This window comes from Pipistrellus kuhlii, unplaced genomic scaffold (genome assembly GCF_014108245.1).
Source record: "Pipistrellus kuhlii isolate mPipKuh1 unplaced genomic scaffold, mPipKuh1.p scaffold_m20_p_3, whole genome shotgun sequence".
Lineage (NCBI taxonomy): Eukaryota > Metazoa > Chordata > Mammalia > Chiroptera > Vespertilionidae > Pipistrellus > Pipistrellus kuhlii.
In genome coordinates, this window is record NW_023425529.1 from 45897717 (window position 1) to 45921734 (window position 24018).

Genomic DNA, 24018 nt, shown 5'->3' on the forward strand with positions numbered 1-24018 from the left:
CTCCCGGGCTCCGGCCTTCTCTCCCTGAGCCCAGCCAGAGAAACCCGAGCGGACCCAGAGGGTGAGGTAGTGAGGGGGTCTCCCAGAGGGGAAAAAACCCGTCAGAGTTTTCTAGACCTTCCAGATCCCCGCCAGCGCCCCCGCCAGCGCCTCCGCCTGCGGGGGGGGGGGGGGGGGGCAGGGGCGGAGATTTCCTGGGGAGAGGCAGGCAGGAAAGAATAAGACTTGGAGCTTGGGGAGGGGGGTCGGAAAGGGGCCGAAGGGATGTACAGCCCCTGACCGTGGGCTTGAAGGCTGCCCAGGCGCCTGCTCTGCCCACCCCCTTCTCCTACCCCCAGTCAGATTCTTCCTGCACCCCCATCTAGCTCAGAAATGCCTCTCCCGTGGACCTCCTGGATGTAAGTCCCTGGTCCAGAGGCCTGTCCGCCATAGGGCACTAAATAGGTCTTGTCCTCTGCCCTGCCCATATATCCGTGGAGGCTGGAATCTTGCTTTTCCATGCCCTCAGTCAACGTCTATTTTATATCCGAAATATCGGACATAGGTATCACATGAGGGTCAGACACAGGGATGTAGAGCAGTCTGCCAGGCCATTGTGTCTGGTTACACACACACACACACACACACACGTTGGAAATGACCTTGTTGCTACTCTGGGGTCGCTGGCATGGTGAGGAGGTCTACTCAGCCACTGTGGCTCCTCACCTTCAGGCTCACCCCAGAGTCCCCAGTACTCTCAGCCTCATGACCCCACCCCACCCCCATCTAGTTCTGCCCACCCAGGATCACTTCTCCTGGGCATCCTGTCTACCTCTCCAGAGGCTTGGTTCACTTTTCCATGCTGACAAGCAACTTCCCAGCAATAGCAGTGCTTGAGGACATCCAAGGAGAGGGACCTCCAACCTGAGATAAGCCCCCTCTACATCCAACCTGGGCAGGCCCCCTCCCCCACTTAAGTCCCCTTCCCTCAGCCATTTTTGAAGATTGGAAGGCCCTGGGGTTGAAGAGGACAGGTCTATCAGTAACCCCCCCCCCCAAAAAAAAAAAACCTCAGGGCATCCTAAACGAGGGCTCCTCTTCCCTTAAAAATTAAATACAATTTCAAAGGCCATTTCAGGGGTTTGTTGCAGCAACAACCAGCATCTCCTCTACGGGGTAGAAAATCCATCCGTCTGAAAAGGCGAGCCGGCGCGCCAAGCTGCAATTTCTCCAAGTGGGCACCAGGTGTCGCTGTGGGCTCGTTGTCCCGGCTACCCCCAATTCAAAAGAACCATTTTTTTTCCCTCCCCCTTCTCTCTGTTTCCCTCATTCCCTCTCCCCTTTGGTTAGGCTTTGCCAACATATCAAGATGCGTTTCGCCGGCTTCCATCACTAACCTCCCGGAGGTCATCAAACCAAATTTATGAGTGGCCGCCGGAGTCACGTGACTCTATTTAAGGCTCCCTTATTTGGGAAGAGCGCATAGGATAAAGAAAGAGATATCTCCACCTATAAATTGTGCACTTTGGAGAACAAAAACCCCCTCAACTTCAAAGAGTCACAAATCACCCTTCATCAAAAAGGGTGCAGAAATTTTTTTTGGGCCCTCCCCGCCATGAGCTCCTACGTAGCCAATTCATTCTATAAGCAGAGCCCCAATATCCCTGCCTATAACATGCAAACTTGTGGGAACTATGGATCGGCCTCAGAGGTGCAGGCACCCAGGTACTGCTACGGCGGATTGGACTTAAGCATCACTTTCCCACCGCCTGCGCCTTCCAACTCTCTCCACGGGGTAGACATGGCTGCCAACCCGCGGGCGCACCCCGACCGCCCCGCCTGCAGCGCCGCGGCCGCTCCGGGACACGCTCTGGGCAGAGACGAAGCGGCTCCTCTGAACCCCGGGATGTACAGTCAGAAGGCGGCTCGCCCGGCGCCGGAGGAGCGAGCTAAGAGCAGTGGGGAGATCAAAGAGGAGCAGGCGCAGACAGGGCAGCCCGCCGGACTGAGCCAGCCACCGGCCCCGCCACAGATTTACCCGTGGATGACCAAACTGCACATGAGCCACGGTAAACTTTAGGACTTCATTTTGCGCGCTCGGGTCCGCCTGGGTTTTATAGGCCATGCGGGGCAAATAAAGAAAAAAAACCCGCGGCCATAAATTTTACGATCCAGGCATCAATGGCTCGTAAAACTGTCCACTAAAAGGCTTAGAGGCTGTGTGCGCCCAAATTTACGACGACATAATTGGATCATAGGAACAAAACGTGTATAAAAGGCAATATTCAATTTTTGGGGGAGAGGGAGGGAGTTAAAAAAATAGAGGGACCTAAAGGGCGAGGCGCGCGGGGCTCGGGCGCGGGGATCCCCCCGCGGCTCCCTCCTCCCCCGCGGAGCCGGCTCGGCCCGCGCTCGCCGCTCCGGAGGACGCCAGCGACTTGGGAGGGGCGGGAGGGGGGTCCCCGGTGCTCGGATCTGGAGGGTGCTTATGGTTCGGTCCGAGCCTGGGTCTCCCTCTCCCCCCAGCCCTCAGCGCCTCTGGCCGCGGAGTGAAGGCTGCGGCGGCGGAAAGTTTCCTGCCGGGGCGGAGGCGCCTCTCCCGGGGCCGGGCCGGGCCTGCCTCGCCTCCGGTGCCTCCGCCGCGGGTCGGGGCCTGGGGCGCGGGGGGGACGCTGAGGCGCTGCACGCTATTCACCCCTTCCTGGCTTGGGGGGGCTTATGTTCCAGAGACAGACGGCAAGCGGTCCCGAACCAGCTACACGCGCTACCAGACTCTGGAACTGGAAAAAGAATTCCACTTTAACCGCTACCTCACCCGCCGCAGGCGCATAGAGATCGCCAACAACTTGTGTCTCAACGAGAGACAGATCAAGATCTGGTTCCAGAACCGCAGGATGAAGTGGAAGAAAGATTCCAAAATGAAAAGCAAAGAGGCTCTTTAGGAGGCGAGCGGGGAGGCCCGGCAGGCGCACCCTGAGCTCCTTTCACCCCCCTCGCCTTTGCCTTTCCTTCTCGGTTTTCCTCTCTCTGTTTTAGGGCCAGGGCGGTGGCAGGGGGACCGCTCCCAGGCCTCAAAGACAAAAACGCTCTCCCCGGCTTTCCCCGTCTCCACCTACCCCCGGTTCCCGCGGGGCTGGCCATGCTGTGCTGATTCCCCTCAGTTCTGCTCAGCCCTGGGGCGCCCCGGGCCAGCTCCGTGGGGTTCCAGGGGCTTTACTTGGGCTGCCCAGGCTGGCGCGCCCCGACCGACCGGCCTGGGCCGCCTCTCAAGGCTCCCAGCCCCAGCCAGACCCACCAGAGCTAAGGTGGGCCGTGTGGTCGCTGCAGGCCGGGCGCCCCGACCCTCCAAGCCTGGCTCTCTCCTTTGTTTCCCGGTTTAGGCTGGCCAGGCCGCTTCGATCTGGCGAGAGAGAGTGGTTGTGCCTGGGGGAGCCTGGCGCCAGATTTGGGGTGCCTCGTGGTAGTGACTTACACTCAAGTTGTTCTTTTAAAAATAATTTGCATCATAAAAGGGGAGCCGATGGAAGTCTGCCTGGGGCTCCTTGGGTTGTCCTCTGCTCTCTAAACCTTTCTCCCAACCCCAAACCCGGGAACCTCTCCAGCCTGCGCCCTCTGCATGCCTTCAGGCCCCCAGCCTCAGACCACTAGCTAGCTCAAATAGTGAGGTTCCCTGCCACGGACCCCAGCAGCGGTCCGAGAGGCTCCTGGCTGCTAGCATCCTTGCTGCGACTTTCTGTGCCCGCCTGCCCCATCGCTGTCGTACGACTATTTATTGACTCCAGGTCTTTCCTGAAACTATATTTTGTCATATTAAATAAAGACAAAGAGAGAACAGGACTAAAAACATGCAGTGGCTCCTCTCTGTTTGGGGCACGTATTGGGCAAAAATGTCTAAATGGGCTGTGAGGTGCAGGGGGAGGCCCACGGCCTTCAAACCTCCCCTTTAAAGGAGTTTTTAGGAGCTTCTTGGGCTCGTGAGACAAGGCAGGTGAACTGAGCTCCCGTCCTGACCCCTGGCCCCAAGAAGGGCCTAGGGGAAGGGGAGGACCCGGTGCCTGTCCTATGCTGTGGCCATCCAAGGCATTTAGGCACCCCCTTCCCTCCTTGGCTGGGTGGATCTGGGGCCTCTAGACTGGCAGCGGCCCTCACTGCAGGCCAGAACGGATCTGCAGGGACTGGTGGCCCTGTGGTACTCACACTCGGCCCCCTGAAGATCTCTCCGGGGTTAAGGGGTCCCCCGGGGGCCTAGGTGGACATAGAGACAGAGGGCTGAGCCTAGGGTCCCATTTGGTCTCAGAAGGATCCCCAGATTGGGTGCTGCTTGGTAAAGGGGTACTGGGGAAGTTGGAGGAGGTGTGTGTCAGCTCTCTCAGAAACTGGCCGAGGGGGAGGAGGGAGGGCAGTCAGCAGGGTGTCCCTGCCTGGCAGGGATCTTCAGACTGTCTCCCCACCTTCTAGGGCCTAGGGCTATGCAGGACAATTAACTGGAAAGGAGCTGCGTAGACCAGTGCCTGAGTTTCATCTGTTTGCCATCATTTATCTCTGCTGGCTGGGATTTTGTGTAGGGGGGGGTTAGGCAAAAGAGAAGGGGGAAAGGCAGATAATTCAGGTGGTGCCTGCGACTGGCTTAGGCCCACGCTCTGCTCTGATTGAGACTCTTGGGATGGGAAGGGGGAGGAAGTACTTTATAGGAGAAACAAATGTGGGAAGGGTCCATAAAACTTTACTGCGTTTCCTCTCCCGCCTCCCACAATGGGGTGATTTCCTGGAGCCAAGCCTAGGCCCCCCACACTGGGTGGTGGTGTGGGGGGAGGAGAGGGGTTCAGGAGCTGGGCTAGAAGGTTTCTCCAGCAGCCAAGAGGGAAAGGGAGCAGGGAGGCTCTGGGGAGGGGTGAGGGGAATATTTATGATTATTAATGCTGATGCTCCTTGGATTTATTATAAGGACTGACTTCTCTGCATCCTATTGCCTAAGCCACCTGTCATTTTTTTAAAAGACCCAAGAGCCTTTCCTCAGGCCATGTCAGCAAGTAGGAGGTCCCACCAAATGTTTATTGAGGGGCACCCATTGCTGCACCCTTCTTCACCCTGCACTCACTCAGGACACACTAGGCCTCCAGAGGTGTCTCTCCGCCACGGCACACAGCAGACAGCCCAGCGCCAGCTTGCCTTCTGCTCGCGCTCTCTCTCTCTCTCTCTCTCTCTCTCTCTCTCTCTCTCTCTCTCTCTCTGTCTCTCTCCTCCCTCCCTCACTTTCTCAAATAAAATGTGTAATTTTTCGTCAGGGAGTTACTTTAATTTTTCCTCCATGCTGAGTAAAACTATTGGGGGAGCAGTGAAGCATGGAGAAGCACTGACGCTACCAGTGGGTAACCGTTAACTAAGGAAGAGGCCCTGTCCCTGCCTTCACCTGCCCCAGCCTCCCTGCCTGCCGAGACCCCGGGCTCCCTCCTCAGGGGATGCACCGCCTCAGGGGGAGAACCACAGGCTCTGCCAGGGGTGGGGGCAAAGCTGCTCAGACCCGCTGGGCAGGCGCTCCAGCCCCAGCTTGCACGGACTGCCTCCTCCCCGAAGGAAGGGTCTGGGCCTCTCTTTCTCGGGAAGAGCTGGGCAGGCGTGGGGAGGTGCAGCCATGCCTGCCCGGGCCCCCTCCTGTCACAGTCCGCAGGTCTGCGCCCAGGCCCCGGCCTCTGCTTCAGCAGCATCAGCAGCCACAGCCCTGCGCTGGGAGTGGGGACAGCCCAGGCCCTTGCTTTTCGCCCTAAACAGAGGCTTCTGCTTTGCAGTCTGAGGTGGGTCCCCCACCGGCCAGCCCCCTGGAACAATCTCCACGGACCAGGGTTTACTCGCTCTGGGGTAGTTCGAGGAGGGGCGCCTGGGTCCCAAACAGAGACAATGGAGCCTGCCTCTTCCCTTTGCCCTGAAACCCACCCCCTCTGTCATTCTCGAGAAAGAAGGGGAAGAAGCGTGACTTACCTTCCCGGGGGAGTGGGGAGAGGGGGATACGGCCCACTCTGAGCAATTAGAGGAGAGAGGAGGAAAAAAATAGGAGGAAAAAAATATCAACACGACCTCGAAGGCGACAGGTCCTTATGGAAATAAGTAAGTAAATAAATAAGGATCCACCCTCTCCCCCCTCCCCACCCTACAAGGGGGGGTGTGGGGGTGGGGCAGAGGAGCAGCACGAGGTCTTTTTGGTGTAACTGAGCATTAGAGAAACACCCACGGCTTCTATGTGAATTTAGGAGTTTGAAACTTTTGGAGGTTATTTATGTGAATGGCCCGAAGGCAAGCCCGTGAGTGGCTCTTGGGGGACCACGTGATGTCATTAAACCAAGTTTTATGGTGTAGGGAGAGCTGACAAACCCACAATATATTTACATCATATATAATCTTAACTGTCCAGCCACGCAGCTGCTGGTAGGTTTAATGCTAGGACAGAGGGCCTGGCAGTTAGAGGGGATTACGGCGCTGGGGATGATGGTGAGAGAGGTTACTTCTTCGCAAATGAATCCCAGGCGAATGCTGTAAGTTAATTTTCTCTCGCTGACCCTTTCTCCCGGTTACCTAATCTTCCCACTTCGTGAGAGAAGGCCGTCCCTGCTCATTAAGGGGAAGGGAAGAGGGCCTTCCCAGGAGAAGAGAAGCCGCTGGGAGGTAGGAGGATGGGGAGCCTTTCGCCCCAGACTAGCCCTCTTCTCCCTGCCCTTGTTCCCTCCAGTGAGGAGTCAACTGGGGTAAAGAGAGGCCTGGGCTCTTCAGAGCTCTGCCAGGTCTCCCTGACCCCCTCTCCCTCCTCAGTGGGGAAGAAAGACAGCGGCCAGCCACCTCTGGGTGTTTGGTGGGTGTTTGCAGGAGTGTGGGAACTGTAGGTGCAGGCGCAAAAATGCGTCTGGTCCAGGGAAGGGCCAGTGTGGCCCTTGGCCAGTGGCCCAGCGTCCAGGCTGGGTGGGCAGCTGGGGAAGGAGGGCTTCGGGGCTTTTGAACCCACGGGCTTTGAGCTGAAATGGCAGAAGCATCTTAAAGGGGGGCCAACTGAACCGCAGGGCTCCTCACGCACCCCCTCCTTCATCAGTAAGCCTGGGTGGGCAGCTGTCTCAGCGTCAGGGGGTTTGGGGTTCTAGTCTGTCTGTGGCCAGTGTGGTCTCACGCCTCCCCCCCCCTCTAGCTGCTGGGGTCTTTCCTGGCACCCCAGCCCCTGCCATCCGTGAAACTGGGCCTGGAAGGTCTAGAAGTGACTGCTATGAGCAGAGCATAAGTGGGTGGGGGAATGGAGGCAACTGTCTTTATGAGCTGGCCGAGCAAGGCCTCAGCCCTCAGGAGGGATGGGCTCTGGCGGATGGGGCCTGGCGCCCTGGCCCAGTCTCAGGCTGGGCTCCCTTCGGGTTTGTAGGAAGGAGCAGCACGTGTCCCCGCACCTGTGAGTGGTACCCCACCCCCGCGTCACCCGGAGCTGAGCCAGAGAAGCGGCAACACGTGAACTCGGGCTCCTGGAAGGGCCCCACCGGAGTCTCCAGGGATTCCGAAGCAGGGGGAAGGCGGCCCCAAGGAGGGCAACTTGGGAAAGAGGAGAGGGAAGAGGGGCGAGCCAGGTCTACACCTTTCCAGAATAGTGGGGGACTGCCTGGGAGAATGAGGGGGTCTAGGCACCGCTTTGTGAAGAGGTGCATTTGGGGAACGGGGAGAGGAGGCTGCGAGCTTGCCCCCTACTGCCCTAGAGACTGAGGAAGAAGCAGGGATGAAGCAGCCACAGGGAGCCCAGGCAGCCTCTGGAACGGTGAAGGGGGACAAGACCCAAATGCAGCGTGTCTGAGCTGGAGCCCAGCCCCCACCCTGGCAGTCGGTGGTTGGTGTGAGGACCGCAGGCGCTGGGACTGGGGAAATCCTATGCCTCCCCTGCCGCCTCGGTTGGTTTCTAGGTTAGCCTCGGCCTCCCCACCCTCCTCCCTAGTTCTTTATTTCCTGGGGGGCGTCGGGGGCATTCGGATCCCCGAGGATTCCCCTCAGCAGCCCATTTGAAAAGTTAGCTCTCAGGTTCTCCCTTCCTCACTTCTGGCCCTCCTCCACTCCCCCTCCCCACCAGTCTGTGCTTTTGAGGGTTTCTGAAAACTTTCCATCCAGGCAGTGGAGAGATGAGAGTTTGCCTTGGTCTATCATTCTTCCCCTCAATCCGGCCTTCTCAAGGCCTTAAGAAGCGAGTCTCGTGGTCTTTAATCAAGATTTGAGCCGGGCAAAGACACGCACCCTGGCCCGACTCTCAGCCTCCCCGACTCCTGGCCAAATCTCTTCCATTCCCTCGGCTCCGTGTGGGGCCGTGTACTCGGGTTATACAGCGTCTTTTAGGGGGCTATGACTTCCTTGTCCCGTTTTCTGTTTCTTAATCTCAAAAATGTCCCTCCTTATTATCCCAATAATAATAGACCGTCCTTCCCCTCCAATAATTTACCTGGGCCAGTTTTTTTGTTTGTTTGTTTTTTGTTTTTGCTGTTTTGTAGTGGGGATGAATGGAAGTAGGACTAATACAAACCGGGCATGAGGTTCTTGGTTTTCCCACCCCCAACTTCGTGCTCGAATTGAAGGGGTCCACTGGAGAAGGGGGTGGGGGGGCAGCAATCAGGTGCCCCAGCCAACCCGGAAAGCTTTGAATTTCGTTCCTAGGTCTTTAACCCTAGAAGGGTCAAGCAACCAATCAGGAATGCTCTAAGTAGGGTCACATGGCCCTTGCCAACCAATCAGCCCAAAGTACTTGGGTCTCTTGTCTGGCCTCACCCTACCTCCACCTCCACTCCCTCCCTCCCCACCTCTCCCTATAGCTCCTGTGTTAGCCCTATTTGAGGTGGGGAGTGGGGCACACTGCTGAGACTATTCTAGCCTCTGTCCCTGAACCAGCTGTGGAGAGCCCTTGGCGTCTATTCTAACGAAGTTGTACCTGGAGGTCAATCTCAATTGTGCAGGGATCAGAAGTTGTGAGGGTGTCCTCTGGATTACTCCCATCTTGGCCTGTGTGGTCCTACCCAATTCTCTAGGTTTTATAGATGTGGGCTCTAGATTAGGCTGTGCAGCAGGTGTGGATATGAGCTCGAACCCTGAATTCAAGTTCTGAGTATGGTTATTCCCTATGTACTCACCTCGTACAAGTTATCATTTCCTTCCAATCTTCTTGGGGGCAGGTGTGATGATTAGAAGAGGCCTCTTTTGATTTGTGTTTCTGGAAATGTTCCAGGAGTCATTAGCTTTATCTACAGGATGATCCTGTGTCCTGGTCAAAGGACACAGTCACTGAAGGTGTGGATTTCAATGTTTGTGTATACATGAGTCAGTCAGAACAAGCCATAGGTGGAGAAACTATTTCCGAGCGAGGGCATTTGATGACACAGAGAGTGTGCATGTATGACAGAAGTGTGTGTTCCCTAAACATTTGGGGCTGGGCCCTGACCCAGCCACCTCATGAGTGCAGACCAGGTACTCCTCATGCCCCACTCCTCTCCAGGACTTTGTTCCAGCGTTAATTTTTCTGGTTGAATTCTCCACCTCTCCCCTTCTTCTGATCTCTGGTCCTCTTGAGCTGACCGAGGGGAGGGAGTTCTGATGGGCTGTGCCCCTGGGAACTCTAAGCCCTCCTCTGAGGAGCCTCAGGGGTGCAGGATAGGAGGGGTAACCCAGTGTGAGCTGGGCTTTGTCAGCACCCTCCTGTTTGTTTGTCTTCTGGGTAGGGCTGATGCCACAGGTGGGAAGGATTAGAAAGAGAAGCCAGAGGGAAGGCAGCTCTTCTGGAAACTATTGAGCCCTCACTCTCCACATCACCTTCATCATACTGCTCCATTGACTCTTTCATGGGTTCGGAATGAAAGCACACACATTCTTTTTCCCTGGTAGATGGTGTGGTAGTCTTGCCTGAGACCAACCCTCACCTCCAGTGTGGATTTCTCACACTAGAGTTTCCAGATCCCATAAAGCTGGGGAAAGACAAGGGGGTCTTGGTTGTCTAAGCAGGCACTGGGAAGAGAGATTTTATTGCTTATTCCCTCCTAATATCCATGTAAACTTTTTATTTCTCTTTGACTCTCCCTCTCTGTGTGTAGTTGCTTTGGGCTGGGTTTCAATTCTGTATTTTCTTTTGCTGAGGAGACAAGCACCACTCTGAGCCTCCTCCTCAGTGGGTCTGGAGACCTTGGAGCCCTTTGAGGTGGAAAAGGGGGGAAATCAGGACCCCAAGTTAGTGGTCTTTGAGTTAGAGATTCAATATAAGGAAGAAATGAAGCTGCTAGAGGGCCAAGAAAATCACACCCCCCTTTAATGGGTCCTGGTAACCCAGAATGGTGTGTCTGTTCTAATAATATCTCCTTAATGGGCTTTGATGGGGCCCCAGGAGCCAAAGGAATTTGGAAGGCTGAACTGGGATGATAGAGATCTCTTGGCCCATGAGTCCTGCAGAACCCTGGAATTTATCTCCCTCTCCCATTCCTAAGGCTCACTAAAAGGGCAAAAGGGAACAGCAACACCCAGGAGAAATCACTGTGTAGGGGGACCAGGGGATAAGATTTGGGACTTGGGGAAGTTACACTAGGTAATCCAGCACCTTGTTCATTCTCTGATGGCCAGGCCTTAGAAGCTACAATGAGAGGCTCTGGGCATGCTGGGGAGCCAGTGCAGGTGGAGGCTACTTCTTCACACCTGATAAAAGTACAGAGATGTTTCTCCCACCATCTGGAGCCCTGCATGGGCGCGATGGAATGTGTAGGCTCAGTTCCCTCGGATCCTTCAGTACTGTGCACGCCACAGCTCTCAGAGGGGTAGAGAAAACCAGGTCTTCCCTAGAAAGATCCCTGTTTCTCCCAGTCCCTAGCCCCAAACACCACACATGAAGAGGAAGTATATACAGAAGTATATTCAGTGAACACACAGAAGTATATACATGTGCCCAAGGATGGTATGAAAGAGGGCATCTGAGGTTTTGCTTTGTAAATCACTCTCCCCCAATCTGGCCAGGTCTGAAGACAGTAAACCAGTCTTGAGCCAACTTCCAAGTCCTTGCCCTGCCCCATTCTTCCCACCCACCCAGCCTGGAGACCATTTGTCCTGCCCTCCCCACCTCTGCCCTCAAGCCCTGGGCAACTGTCCAGTTTCCTTCCTTCTTCCTCTCTGGAAAACCAAACCCTGGAGCAGCCCCCAGAGATGGTGGCAGCCAGGCTCTTGGTGACCGTTAGTCTTCTGTTGGCCTGTGGGTTGTGGAGAGTTGGAAGATAATAAGGGACTATGAAGCCAGACCCTCATCTGATCAAATCACCCTTACTCTCTGCTCCAGGCTCAAATTCCAAATCTCTCATGGCTGATTTTTTTGCTCCTGCAGTAGAAAAAAATCTAGTAAATACTTTTTTTAAAAGTCACCTAGAAAGCCCAGTGTGTGTGTGTGTGTGTGTGTGTGTGTGTGTGTGTGTGAAGTAAGTAAGGGTCAGGTCTCATTTTAGATTTTGTCTCTCCCCCTCCTCTGGATAGAGGGTGAAGGCGTGGGCCTGGGTTTTATTGAGGGTGCTTTTCCTGTTGGGAGTAGAGACTGGGTCATAAAAGCCTAGAGGAGCTGTTTTGATCTGGTGACTTCTCAGGAAGTAGCATCTGAAGTTTTGCTTTGTAAATCACTCTCCCCCAATCTGGCCAGCAAGATTGGATTGCACTTCCCCAAGCCCACCCGGGGCCCCTCTATACCTCCCTTTCCCCAGTAAACCAAAGAAGGAAACTGAAAGGGAATCCATGGCTCCCAAAAATTTCCACCTCCAATAAGAAAAGAGCTTATTGGAGATTCCCCTCCTCAAAATTCCAGATTTAAAAAGCAGCCGAGGGACCTTTCATTTTCTTTTGTCCACACAGACCTTGTTCCCCCAACCCCTCAACTAAAAAGGAACCAACATCCAAGCAATCAGCTTCTGAGCCTGGTGGTAGATACCATGACTCCTCGGGGCTCTGCTCTCCCTGTGACCCCTTGCCTAAGCCCCAAACTCCTTCTTGACAAGGTGGAACAAGGTGTTCAGGGGAGAACTTACGAAGAGGGGATGGGAGTGAAGCATACAGAAGTCCCCAGCTAGCACCATATGAATGGAGGAAATTCTGCAGTGCTGTGGAGCCTGGTTTTATGTAATTAAGATGGGTGCAGGGGTGTGTGTGAAAGCTCACAGCCTTCCTATTTCTCTCTAACCCAGTTCTCTGCAGACAAAATCATATTTTACCTGCATGGCTCCATTCTGTAATGTTAATGACCCTTCCTCTCCTAAAGACACCACAATTTCCCATGGGTCTCCCCTGAGCCTGGAGCTAAGGAGCTGAAGGGAAAAGAAGTAAAGAGTCCTCTACCTCCGTCTCAGTTTGGGCTCAGTAAATCAGGACGTGTTCAGGCCCAGCCATCAGGGCTCCTAGCCACGGCCAGAGAAATGTCTCCACGCTGGGAATGAGGCCATAGATTACCTGAGTGCCTGGGCTCTCATAGCACTCGCATAGGCTCTAGTGAACCCTTGTTTATTTCCCGAGAACTCTGGGCCCGGGCATCCCAAACTCACAAGCATTAGAGAATTGCCCTCATTCCTAGGACTCCAAAAAAAAAACTCAAAAAAAAAAAAAATCCAGGTGTCTTTACAGGGAGCTGAACAATCCTATAGCTGCACACGTGAAAATGTATTTATAGACCGTTCTATGTCTCTATAACAGGATGTATGTTTTACATCGCTCTCTATTCCACATTTAAATATAGATTTATAGATCTCTAGATTTATAGATCCACAGTGAACATAACAGTCCTCTGTCGAATTCCTGCGTGCACATTACCAATCCTTCTATAGTGTTGGATGTATATGCTAGGATGTATTGGTACAGCTCTCTCTCTCTCTAAACATCTAGATGAATATTTGGTGTGGTTTTTTTTTTTCTCTCACTTGGAAAGAACTATAGATATGTTGCTCAATCTCTATTTTGAAAAATTTATCTTGATTTATGTAAAGGTCCCAACTCATAAAACAGCTATTTATTGAAGCAGAATATTTGGAGATATTTGTAGTCTTTGCAGAAACTTAAATATTAGAACATATGTTTAGAGATGGCTTCATAATGTACACATCTACATGTAGGAGCACAGCTCTCTGTCTGGAAGGATTGAAATGTGCTGTCTCTCTATCTCTGTGATCAATAAAGAGTGGGATAGGGAACCAATACCTTTTGGACATTTTGCTTATTAAAGCAAGTGATTCTGTTGCTATTTCCAAGGCTACCTTCACATCTAGTCCCACGGAATTACCTGTCCCCTGAAAACCCACTCGAGGGACCACAGCCTCTGTCCAGACTGGCCCTGTGACCTGCAGTTCCAGCCCAGGCCCCCAACCTGCAGCAGCTCCTCGGAGAGCCGGGAAGGAGCAGGGCGCTGGAGAAAGGGAAGAGTCCCGCAGCCCGGTCCCTCCTGGCTCCCAGGGTGAAGCTGACAGAGGCAGGAGTCCCCCCACTCCACCCACTGGGCCTTTGACATTGGGGGAAAGGGTGTTCCAGCCCCTAGCTATTTTTGTAGGGTGCCCAAATGGTGCCAAGGCCACTGCCCAACCCATAGGTGCCTCATCCCCAATTGTTCTGGGTGCCCAGGGCCCAATTAAGCAGCCGCCTCGCTCCCGGGCAGCCGCACTCTTATCGGCGGGATTGATGCCTCAGCGGCTCCTGTATATCATTTCCAAGATTTTTTCTGTCCAACTCCTCGGCTCCTTTGGCTTCTGCGGCTTTGACTAATGATTGCTACAGATGCCAACGTCTCCAGAATCCTAATAGCCAGGCGGGCGGACTCTTATTTACCCAGCAACATTGCTGCTGGGGAGGGAGGTTGGGGGACCAGAGGTTGGGGTGCTGTAGGTGGGGATGGGGTAAAGGGGGTGCAGGGAGAAGATTGCGACCCACTCAAGTTTCCCTGAACTTCTTCCCCAGTGAGAAAGCCATTCCCAACTCCCTCCGCTCCCCGAGGGGGGAAATGTAATCATAAAACACTGCTAATAGTAAGTCATCTCGCCCTCTTGGAAGGGATCAAAGGATGAGCAGACCGTGGGAGAGTCATCAGAGGGGTGTTTATTAGTTGTAAATAGACGAGACATTAAGCGGAACACCAGCGGTTTGGGGAGGACAGAGAGGGCTGGTTTTGTGTGTGTGTGTGTGTTTGGAGGCGAGAAGGGCTGCGGTGGGAGCCAGGGCTCCTTTTCTTTATTTCCAGTCTTCCCCTTCCACCCCCCACCCCACATCTCCTTTACTCGGAAATTAAAATCTCTCCCCTCTCTCCTGCCTCGGCCTCACCTTCCGCCCCTCGGATGCAGGGGCTGCGGCTGCTCCGGGACGGCGGTGCGGAGGCGGCCGCCACGGGCCTGAGTCCGGGGCTGGGGAGCGACCTCAGCCTGGACGGCCGAGGGCAGGTGGGGGGCTCCGAGCCCCAGCCCCGGGGTCCCGCCGGGGCGCGCGGTGGTGCACGGTTGTGGCCTGTTTGCTTCTCTGGGCGCCTCTGGGCCGAGGGCGCAGGGCCGGTCTCGGGGCCGGGGACCAGGCTGGGCTCCCCGCCGAGCCCGGAGCGGGCGCTGCGCCTCCGCGGGTCCCGGGCTGACCCCCGACACCCGCTTCTCGGGGCGAGGAGGAGGCCCGCGGGCAGCCGGCCCCGGCGGCGGTGATGCTCAGCGGCGCCTCCGCAGAGAATAAAGGAGCGAAGAGCTCGGAGGGCGGCTGGCAGCCCCGCGTCCTCGGAGCCCCGGGGGCGGGTGGCGCGGCCCGGGCCGGGGGACCATTTCGTAGGTGTGAAGAGCGAGGCCGCGGCCCGGGGCAGCCGGAGAATTACGCGCGGCGGGAGCGCTCGGAGAGACAAAAAGGGAACCGGGAGATTAAAACCAGGCGGAGGCAGAGGCGTCTCCAGGCAGCCAAAGCGAAAATCAATCACGTAATTAAAAACGGGGAGCGGGCGAGGCCCGAGGTTGGGGGTCTGGGGTTTGGAGGAAGCCACCGAGGTGCGGGCCGAGGAGGGCGAGCGTCCGGGGGAAGGGACTCGCAGGCCAGCGGAGGACAGATCGCTGCTATCCCTGCCCGGCTGGGCAGCGCGGTCCTGAGAGCCCAGGGCCCCTTCTGGGACTCGCCCATTTTTATGAGATTCCGGTTCAGGGCTGCTCCCCACCCCAGGGGTGCCATGGCGCTGCCTAGGAAAGTTGGTCCGAGAGCACAGGTGGCACCGAGGTGCTTGAGGGGAGAGAGGGAAGTGCCACCCTGGTTTCAGGTACTGACATATTGGCCTCGATTCCCCCAACCCAAAAATCAGTGCTTGCCTTTAGGATGACTCCCATCTATGGAACCCAGGCTCAGAAGGGGGTAGGAAGCGGGTGGAATATTATTAATATTCATAATAAGAAGAATTAAAGCTTACATCAAGGGAGAAAGGGGCATCCCAGTCCAAGTTTTAAAGGGGTTATAACCCAGCAGCCTTAAAGGGGAAACTTGGGGCTGAGCAAACTGGACCCCTTCCGGCAGGAAAAGAGAAGGAAGCAGGACAGGAGGCACCCAGGCAGCTGATTTGTGAGGGAATGATGCTCTTGTTATTATTGAGGTTAATAATGGTAACCTCTGGTATGGCTGGGTCAGCCTGGAGAGATGATTTCTAAGCAATCCTTTCTCGCAGAGGCTTCTCTAGAGAGAAGTCAAGGGTTCCCCAACTTGGTGATGATGGGGAGAATAAAATAAAGACCTTCCTCTCTCCCCCTTTCCTCTCCCACTCCTTGAGGATTCCAGCAAAAAGGGAACCTTATAAAATCTCCACGCCTCCCATCATCGTCCTCTGCTCTCGGTCAGTTCACTAAAACGCACTGTCTTTGGGTGCTGGGCTTTGTGGGGTGTCTTTTTTACGAAGTTCCGCAGACAGTCACCAGACCAAGTCCCCATGAATTCCATCTCTGACCCTGGAGGAGACCCGGGGTTCCCTTGCTTGCTCCATGGAGTTCTCTGTCTATCCTTAAACTTTGCAGTTTCCGCCTTCTTTGGTCCTGGGCGCCTGACCCCATGGGGTCTCTGGCAGCTCAGAGGCCACAAACAGATGAGGGCAGACGCCCTCATCCACCCCCGTAAGGGATCGCAGCTTCCCAGCATCACCTTCATTCTGAGAGCACCAGGCCAGGAGCCTTCCCTAAAAGACCCTAAAGCCAGCTTCACTCCTGAATCTTTCAAAACTGCATTTAAACTCCTTTAAAAATAAAAGTCCTTCCCCCACTAAATAGCAAAGCTCGGGTCACAAATCCCCAGGCGCGCAAGCTTCCTGCGCCCTTCCTCAGAATTTGGACAACAACAATATTCATAATAATAAGAATTAAAGCTTACATCTAGGGAAAAGGGATATCCCAGGCCAAGTTTTTAAAGGGGTTATAATCCAGCAGCCTTGGCCGGGAGTGGGGGTCAGTGAGGCCAGGATGAGCAAAGAAGGGGGTGGGGAACCCAGCCTCTCCTAACTAACAATTTCTCCAGCATAAAAATGAAACATCAAATTCGTTAGCCCAGGGCCTTCATTTTTCCCCTTCCACATTATAACTAGTTATTGAACTCACTGGAAGATCTAAAGGCCATTTGCGAAGAGACAAATTTCAATGGAGTTTCCCCATCAATAACCCCATGGCAGTGACCTATTGGAACAAGTCAAACACCCGAGGTGAAATGCAGGTCACTCTGTCTAACCAATATTAAAATGCGGCCACTTTTTAAAAAGCCACTTTAAACGAGATTTGAGGAAAATTGAATTCCAAGGAAGGCAAGGCAAGGAGGAGGAAATCCATGAGAGGACCTTGCCTATGGTCTAGGAACAAACAAGGGAAATTTATCTTTAATATTTTAAAGGGGGGCAAATTAACATTCCATGATTGCTTTTTCCCCCTCCAAGACTATAAGCGATTCCAGGAGAGAGAGAGAGAGAAAAAAAAAGGTTGAGTATTTTCTGGTGACACGTCCAGGTTATTAAAATCATTTTAGACCAATTCATTACTTTTACTGACAAGAGATTTAAGAAAAAATCAATTAAGCATTTGCATATTCTTTTGCATACATTAGCCCTGCCTGCTGGCATTAGAAAGGGACAAAACACACATATGTACATTCATACATACACAGGGGGAAATGGGATGGGAGTCTTGCTTTAGTTTGGGGTTTTGAGGTAGTTTGAGGAAAAAATAAAAATAAAATGAATGATCTGATTGCATACTATCTAAAAGCCAATTTATTTCAGGAAGAAGAAAGAGATAGGTTGCCGTTTTCAATCTCTAAAATAACAACAACAAAAAACCCACATACATACACTAAAAGCAAAACCCTGCACTTCTGTGAAAGGAATGACTCTCATTTTCCTTCTCTTTGCTTTCCAAATCCTACATGGTCCTCACATTTATTCTTCTCCCTAGGAAAATTCAGGGAGTCTAAGAGGCGGATTTTAATGCAGCACAGAATCTGTGGAGCCGCTGAGGTCTCTCAGCCGGCAGCGCGTTACTGGGGAGGGGAGGAATATGGGTTATCCAACGGTCAGTATGGTAATCCGGGCACAATAAGGCCTCGCACACAATGGACACATATTTTTCTTCAGCGGTGTCAGAAGGGAAGCGCTTTGTACTGAAACATGTTTCCAAAAGAGAAACCAGATCGAGATTTAGAAAGGATATAGGGTCGGGGGGTATTCGGAGAGTGTTTAGAAGCTGGCAAAAGGTAGTCAGAAAAAAAAATAAAAAATAAAATTGGGTCAGAGAGAGGTGGAGGGCAGAGCCAGTGGGAGAGTAGAGAGATCCTTGGGTTGGCAAGGCCGGATGCGGGAGGGTAATGCACAAAAGGAGGCAGGACAGAGACTAGGCAGGCGTCAGTGAGGAGAGCCACTGCTGTAGTGCCCCCCTCTTCCCCCTCTCCGCCCCTCCCCCATACACCCCCAATTAAGCCAGTGCTAAGTGCAGGGTTTGATTTCCGCACTGCTAACAAGTGAAAATGTTTGTATGTATGTGTGTGGTGCAGTCTGGCTTGCTATTTTCCTCGTGAGATAGGCAACTTCCTTGCTATTAAGCTATAGAAGCCAGAAGAGAGGTGTTTTTTGTTTTGTTTTGTTTTGTTTTTGGTAAGTGATATAGATAAATGTGGGCATATTTGGGGGAATCGCCCAGATTTCTCTTTATGAATGTGCATGTTGAATTAGCTGTGCAAGCCTGCAATGAGAACCACACATATATCTGTGGCTGCATAAGGATGTATTTAATATATTAATAAACATTAGTAGTGTATATATATATATATTTGTTAGCTGTAATAACCAAAGACAGATTTGACATTTAGTTGGAGGCATCTGAACTCTCTGTGTCTACTTACACATACTGGCCTGAAGTGGTTTCCTTCTCCCACTCCCTCTGGCCACCTGCAGGAGCTCAGAATCCTGGGGAGCAGGTTGGTAGGATGTGGGGTGGACAGTGCCTTGGGAAAGACCCCCTAACAAGCCCGAGAGGGTAAGGAGACAGAAGAGGTGAGGACTGAGGTGGAGGCAGAGCTGGCAGAAGCTGAGTGTGAGGGCTGGGGGAAGGGGAGCCAGGCCAAGACCTCACAGGTCAGGTGGGGAGAAGGTATCTGGGCCGGATTGGGGTGGGGCAGCCTGACCCAGGAGCTGGCCTGGAAGGGAGGTTGGGGTGGGGCTAGGAGGCTTTCAGTGCCTTTAGCGCCCCTACCCCCCACCTGAGACTCCCCAGCGCTTTGGCTCTCCCCTGGGGGCAGCGGTTCAGACTTTCCTGCAGGTCAGCATTCAGCTTTGGTTTCCTTTTGCCCCTCTTCTTGCTCTCACCCCACCGCCAATAATTACAAAAAAATAAAACCCTCACTCACTCCACACCACTATCAACCTTCCCCTCCTCAAAGTCTCACGTTCCTCTTCCAACCAAACCAGCCAGTCCTCACACTCAGAGGGTCCCGCACAGGAGTGGGGGGTCTGTGGACATTTGGGAATCTCCTCCAAGAGATGGCACACCCCCAGGAATTTCTGTTCCCTCACCCACCTGATGGCAGGGGGCAGAGCATCATCTACTTGGGAGGGTGTATCCAGGGACCCGCTCCCCAGGCACCTGGGTTGAGGGTGGGAGGCAGGAAGGAGGATCAGCCTTTGGACGTCAGCTGTGGCCCGGTGTGACCCGTGCCTTAGGGTGAGCCCTAATTTGGAAGTGGGGACCCTCTCTGGCCTCCCAGAGATGGTGAGAGACAGGCTGAGAATTTCCCGCCTTCCGCCTTCCTCTCACAAGGGCTTTATTTTTTTTTTTTCCTCTTCCCCTCCTCATTCCCTTAATTGCAGATGTTCTAATTAAACCCTCAAATAGTTGTTATGCCGTTTTAAAAGGTACTTATTCAAGTGTCAACCAGGCTGGGCTGGGAGGAGGCAGCGCAGGGCGGCGAATTAAAGGTAGATTGGCTAATCACGGCGGCGATCATAATAATAAAATCAGAGGGGGAAAAATCACATTACGACTTTTCGTGGAAAGGAGGGAGCAGGCAGCCAGCGGCCGCCAGCCCTGCGCCGCCGCCGCCGACACAAAGAGTGCGGGCGATTCCGCGAGACTGATTTATGACGTTTTACAGCCCTATAAAAGCTGTAGCGCCGAGGCGAGCGCTCCTACCACCGCTGGCAGATTTAGTCTAATAAATAAAACATAAACAGTTAACTTTATGTGTCACTTTTATTGTTATCAAGTAAAATATAGCCGGGCCCCGGCAAGCTATGATTTTAAACTATAATTGTTATCAAGTACAACAAGGGGACCAGGCTCCCTCCCTGGGCTCTCCCTTCTGCCGCCCCCCCCCCCCCAACTCTGTGTTATGGGATCAGTTCATTGGAATTGGTGGCATGACACGGCCATCCCTATCTGGGGGGGGGGGCGGTGAAAAGCAACCCTTCTTGCCCCTCCCCTTCCCCCCCCCCCCGTGGCCCTGCCACCCCGGGCACAAAGGTGTTCCTGAGGGCTGGAGACACCCCCCCCCCTTAGGTGTACCCAGCCTCCCCCTTGGTGAGCTCAACCCCTCAGCTTTTGGAAGGCAGCCTGGATATGGCCTCTGGGAATGTGTGTTTACATGTAAACACATGTGTTACATGGATACAATCCCTGGCCCGGAGCAAGCTCTCTCCACGCAGGCCTGCCTCCCGCTCAGCGAGGTCTGCCCTCTGTGGGGACGGAGAAGGAAGAGCGCCCAGGGCCTTGGCGGGCACAGCCCAGGCGGGCGCTGCTCCTGGCAGGTCCCGCTGCTCCCTGCCCGGCTCCAGGAAGCAGCCTGGAGGCGGGGGTCAGGGAGCTGCAGGCCCAGCCGCAGGGGGAGTGGGACTGGCAGTGGGAGAGGTCCCAGGGTCCTGGGCTGGGGCAGGGAGGCTCAGTGGGTGCTCGGGAGGGCAAGGCTTCTGAACACTGCTTTTGCCAACCACTTCCTGTCTCTCTTCAGCGGGGCTCAACCCCCCAGACCTCCAGAAATGACGTCAGAATCATTTGCATCCCACTGCCTCTACCTGCCAGGTCCAGCTGGGAGCCTGCCTCGCCGGCCCCTGGGCCAGAGGGTCGGGTGAGTGTGTACACACGGGAGGGGGCTGGGCTCTGGCACGCTTGAATGGGGGGCACCCCGGGCTCTTCAGCCTCCCCTGGGCTCAGCCCGGGCTCCTCCCCATCCAACCTCCACTCCAGCCCTCATTCAACTTCCTCTTCCTGCAAAAGAGGGGCGCTGCCTGGTGACCTCCACGGACAGACAGGATCACCAGGAATGGAAGCCTTTGGAAGAGCCCAGGAGCCGAGGCCCAAGGGGCCCTTGGAAAGCTCTAGGGGAGACTCCAGGAGGGGGCCGAGTCACAGCCTCCCCCAGCCCCTCCATGCCCAGGCTGGGGAGGATCGCTGGGGGCTTCCCCTCCTCTTACAGGGGAGGGCTGTCAGCCTGTGGGGTGCGCACCGAGACACCCCAGCCTCTGCCAGCCAACCCCCCATCACCACCACCACCACCACCCCAGCAGCAGCACCACCACCACCACACACACAAAAAAATTGGATACATTTTGAATAAAGCGATTCGGTTCCTTATCCGGGGACTGGGTTGCTCCGTGTGATTGGCCGGCGGAGTCACATGGTGAAAGTAACTTTACAGGGTCGCTAGCTAGTAGGAGGGCTTTATGGAGCAGAAAAACGACAAAGCGAGAAAAATTATTTTCCACTCCAGAAATTAATGATCATGAGCTCGTATTTGATGGACTCTAACTACATCGATCCGAAATTTCCTCCATGCGAAGAATATTCGCAAAATAGCTACATCCCTGAGCACAGTCCGGAATATTACGGCCGGACCAGGGAATCGGGATTCCAGCAGCATCACCACCAGGAGCTGTACCCACCGCCGCCTCCGCGCCCCAGCTACCCCGAGCGCCAGTACAGCTGCACCAGCCTCCAGGGCCCGGGCAGCGCGCGAGGCCACGGGCCTGGCCCGGCCGGCCACCACCTCCCCGAGAAGGCACAGCCGCTCTGCGAGCCGGCGCCTCTCTCGGGCGCCTCCGCCTCCCCGTCCCCAGCCCCGCCAGCCTGCAGCCAGCCAGCCCCCGACCATCCCTCCAGCACCGCCAGCAAGCAGCCCATAGTGTACCCATGGATGAAAAAAATCCACGTTAGCACGGGTAGGCAACTTTGCTTTTTGCTCTCCCCCCTCCCTCCCTCCCCTCTTCCCCGGCGCTCCCCACCCTCCCCGGCCCCCTCTCTCCGGCCCCCGTCCTCCTTTCTCTCCTTCCCCCCTCTCTCTCTCTCCAGGAGCTACTCTGGGTTAGCACAATTGAACTGGATTTACGAGCGAGAATGGGTAATTACATCCCCCATAAATTTTATGGCTTAGCTACTCTGGGCAGTCCGAGCCATGTGCTACGATCTGTTATGTATGTGTGAAAACTATGCTCGCTTTCTAAGGGCGCATAAATAATTCAGTGTCGTTACAATGAGGATTCCCCCTCTTATTACACTACAAAGTCTCCAGCTTCCTCCAACTTCTCTGTAAGCCATTTAGCTTGATGACCTGATTCCCCACCACCCCCTCCTCCCGGATCCACAGAGCTGAGGTCGGGGGTGAGGGTGGGGGCAGGGAGCTGCTGCCTCTGAACCCCACTGTTTGCTTTTCCCATCCCCCCCTCGCCCCCCTCAGTGAACCCCAATTATAACGGAGGGGAACCCAAGCGCTCGAGGACAGCCTACACCCGGCAGCAAGTCCTGGAATTAGAGAAAGAGTTTCATTACAATCGCTACCTGACCCGGAGGAGGAGGATCGAGATCGCCCACTCGCTGTGCCTCTCTGAGAGGCAGATCAAAATCTGGTTCCAGAACCGCCGCATGAAATGGAAGAAGGACCACCGACTCCCCAACACCAAAGTCAGGTCCGCGCCCCCGGCCGGCGCGGCGCCCAGCACCCTCTCGGCGGCCACCCCGGGCACTTCTGAGGACCACTCCCAGGGCGCCACGCCGCAGGAGCAGCAGCGGGCAGAGGACATCACCAGGTTATAAAACATAACCCGCACCCTGCCCCCGCCCCGCACCCCCCGCCTCCCCTCACACACAGATTGACTCTTATTTATAGAATTTAATATATATATATTTTGGTTCTTTTCTCTCTTCCTCCCACCTCATCCCTTGTCAGTTCCAAACAGACAGAAACAGATAAACAGACAAGCCCCCTAGCCCTTCTCTCCCTTCGTCTGTTAAGGACCCTTAAAGCATGTGATGTTGTCTTAGCATGGTACCTGCTGGGTTGTTTTTCTTTTTCTTAAGGCCATGTTGGGGGGGTTATTTATTTTTTAAGAAAAGAAAACTGCAAAAATTATATATCGTGCAAGGTGTGCTGGTCTGGTCTGGGTGAGTTTCAGGGGAAATGAGGAAAAGAAAAAAAAATGAAAGAGATTTTTAAAGCTAATTCTCATCCTTCTCCTCCTCCTCCCGCTCTCCCCCTCTTTCCTTAGGCCTTTTGCATTGAAAATGCACCAGGGGAGGTTAGGGAGAGGGAAGTCATTTTAAGGAGAACAAAGCTATGAAGTTCTTTTGTATTATTGTTGTGGGGGGAGGCTGGGAGGAGGTGGGGGAAGACAGCAGACAAAGCTAACTGCATCTGGAGAGCCTCTCAGAGCTGTTCAGTTTGAGGAGCCAAAAGAAAATAAAAATGAACTTTCAGTTCAGAGAGGCAGGCAGTCTATAGGTAGAATCTCCCCACCTCACCCCCCATCATGGTTATTGTGTTTTTGGACTGAATTTACTTGATTATTGTAAAACTTGCAATAAAGAATTTTAGTGTCGATGTGAAATGCCCCGTGATCAATAATAAACCAGTGGATGTGAATTAGTTTTACGTCAATGTCTGATGGTTTCTTTTTATCCCCCTCCTCTTTCTGGTCTGGTAACATCCCCCCTTCTCTATAGTTACCTAAGTTTACTCTGAGCAAACACACAAACCTTAACTCTCAACTCTAGTTTTGCAATATCCTTAAAAGAACCAGTGAGGGGGGTGGGACAGGGGACACTCTGAAGAGGGCATGTGGAAGGTTAGGGCTGATTTCTCCTGTCCCTTCCCTCTGACTCTGCAGGGGTCAGACTCTCTGGGGGTACTTACAGGGGAGCTGGGTGTGGGGGTCTCACTTTCCTATAGTTAGGCACAGAGCTTTCTTTTTTTTTTATTTCCCCTCTCCTCCCTTCTCCTTTCTCTATGCTGAGCAGGCCTGCCTAATTTCAGATGAGAAGGCAAGTTTAGGTAGGAGGGAAAAAATCTTTGATCTTTTAGGACTTTTTTGGGGTGTGTGTGGGGGGAGATGAGGCATTAAGAAAGATGCCCCTTCTACATGTATGATCTCCTTAAAAGAAGAAAGATTTTGAGCTGGTGATTCTGAGGCAGCAAAGTGACCTGTCAGGATGGCTTCTCTGTTTGTTTAGACTTGGAAAGAAGGGTGAAGTGGAGGCCAGAGGCCTGGGAGGCCCCTTGCATGGGTAGGCCTCAAAGCCTGATGCCTGGAGA

At 54.0% G+C, this 24018-nt stretch overlaps 2 protein-coding genes across 4 annotated transcripts in view; both read left to right on the forward strand.

Moving 5' to 3' along the window:
* The window catches only part of HOXC4 (homeobox C4), a 37354-nt gene extending 13996 nt beyond the window's left edge, over positions 1–23358 (forward strand). The window contains exons 1-4 of one of the 3 annotated variants that reach the window (XM_045588044.1): positions 14798–14914; positions 20446–20562; positions 21205–21652; positions 22168–23358. In XM_045588044.1, coding sequence (XP_045444000.1) covers positions 21211–21652; positions 22168–22523 — 798 coding nt within the window. In that variant the 5' untranslated portion in view covers positions 14798–14914; positions 20446–20562; positions 21205–21210 and the 3' untranslated portion in view covers positions 22524–23358. Of the gene's footprint in view, positions 1–14797; positions 14915–14972; positions 21653–22167 lie in introns of those variants that run through there. The other 2 variants (XM_045588046.1, XM_045588045.1) reach the window with 2 other exon arrangements.
* HOXC5 (homeobox C5) lies at positions 191–14119 on the forward strand. The gene is made up of 2 exons (XM_036455613.2): positions 191–2048; positions 2707–14119. Exons 1-2 carry the CDS (start codon positions 1595–1597, stop codon positions 2919–2921), a joined length of 669 nt encoding a protein of 222 aa, XP_036311506.1. The 5' UTR covers positions 191–1594; the 3' UTR covers positions 2922–14119.
* Positions 23359–24018: the final 660 nt, after the last annotated feature.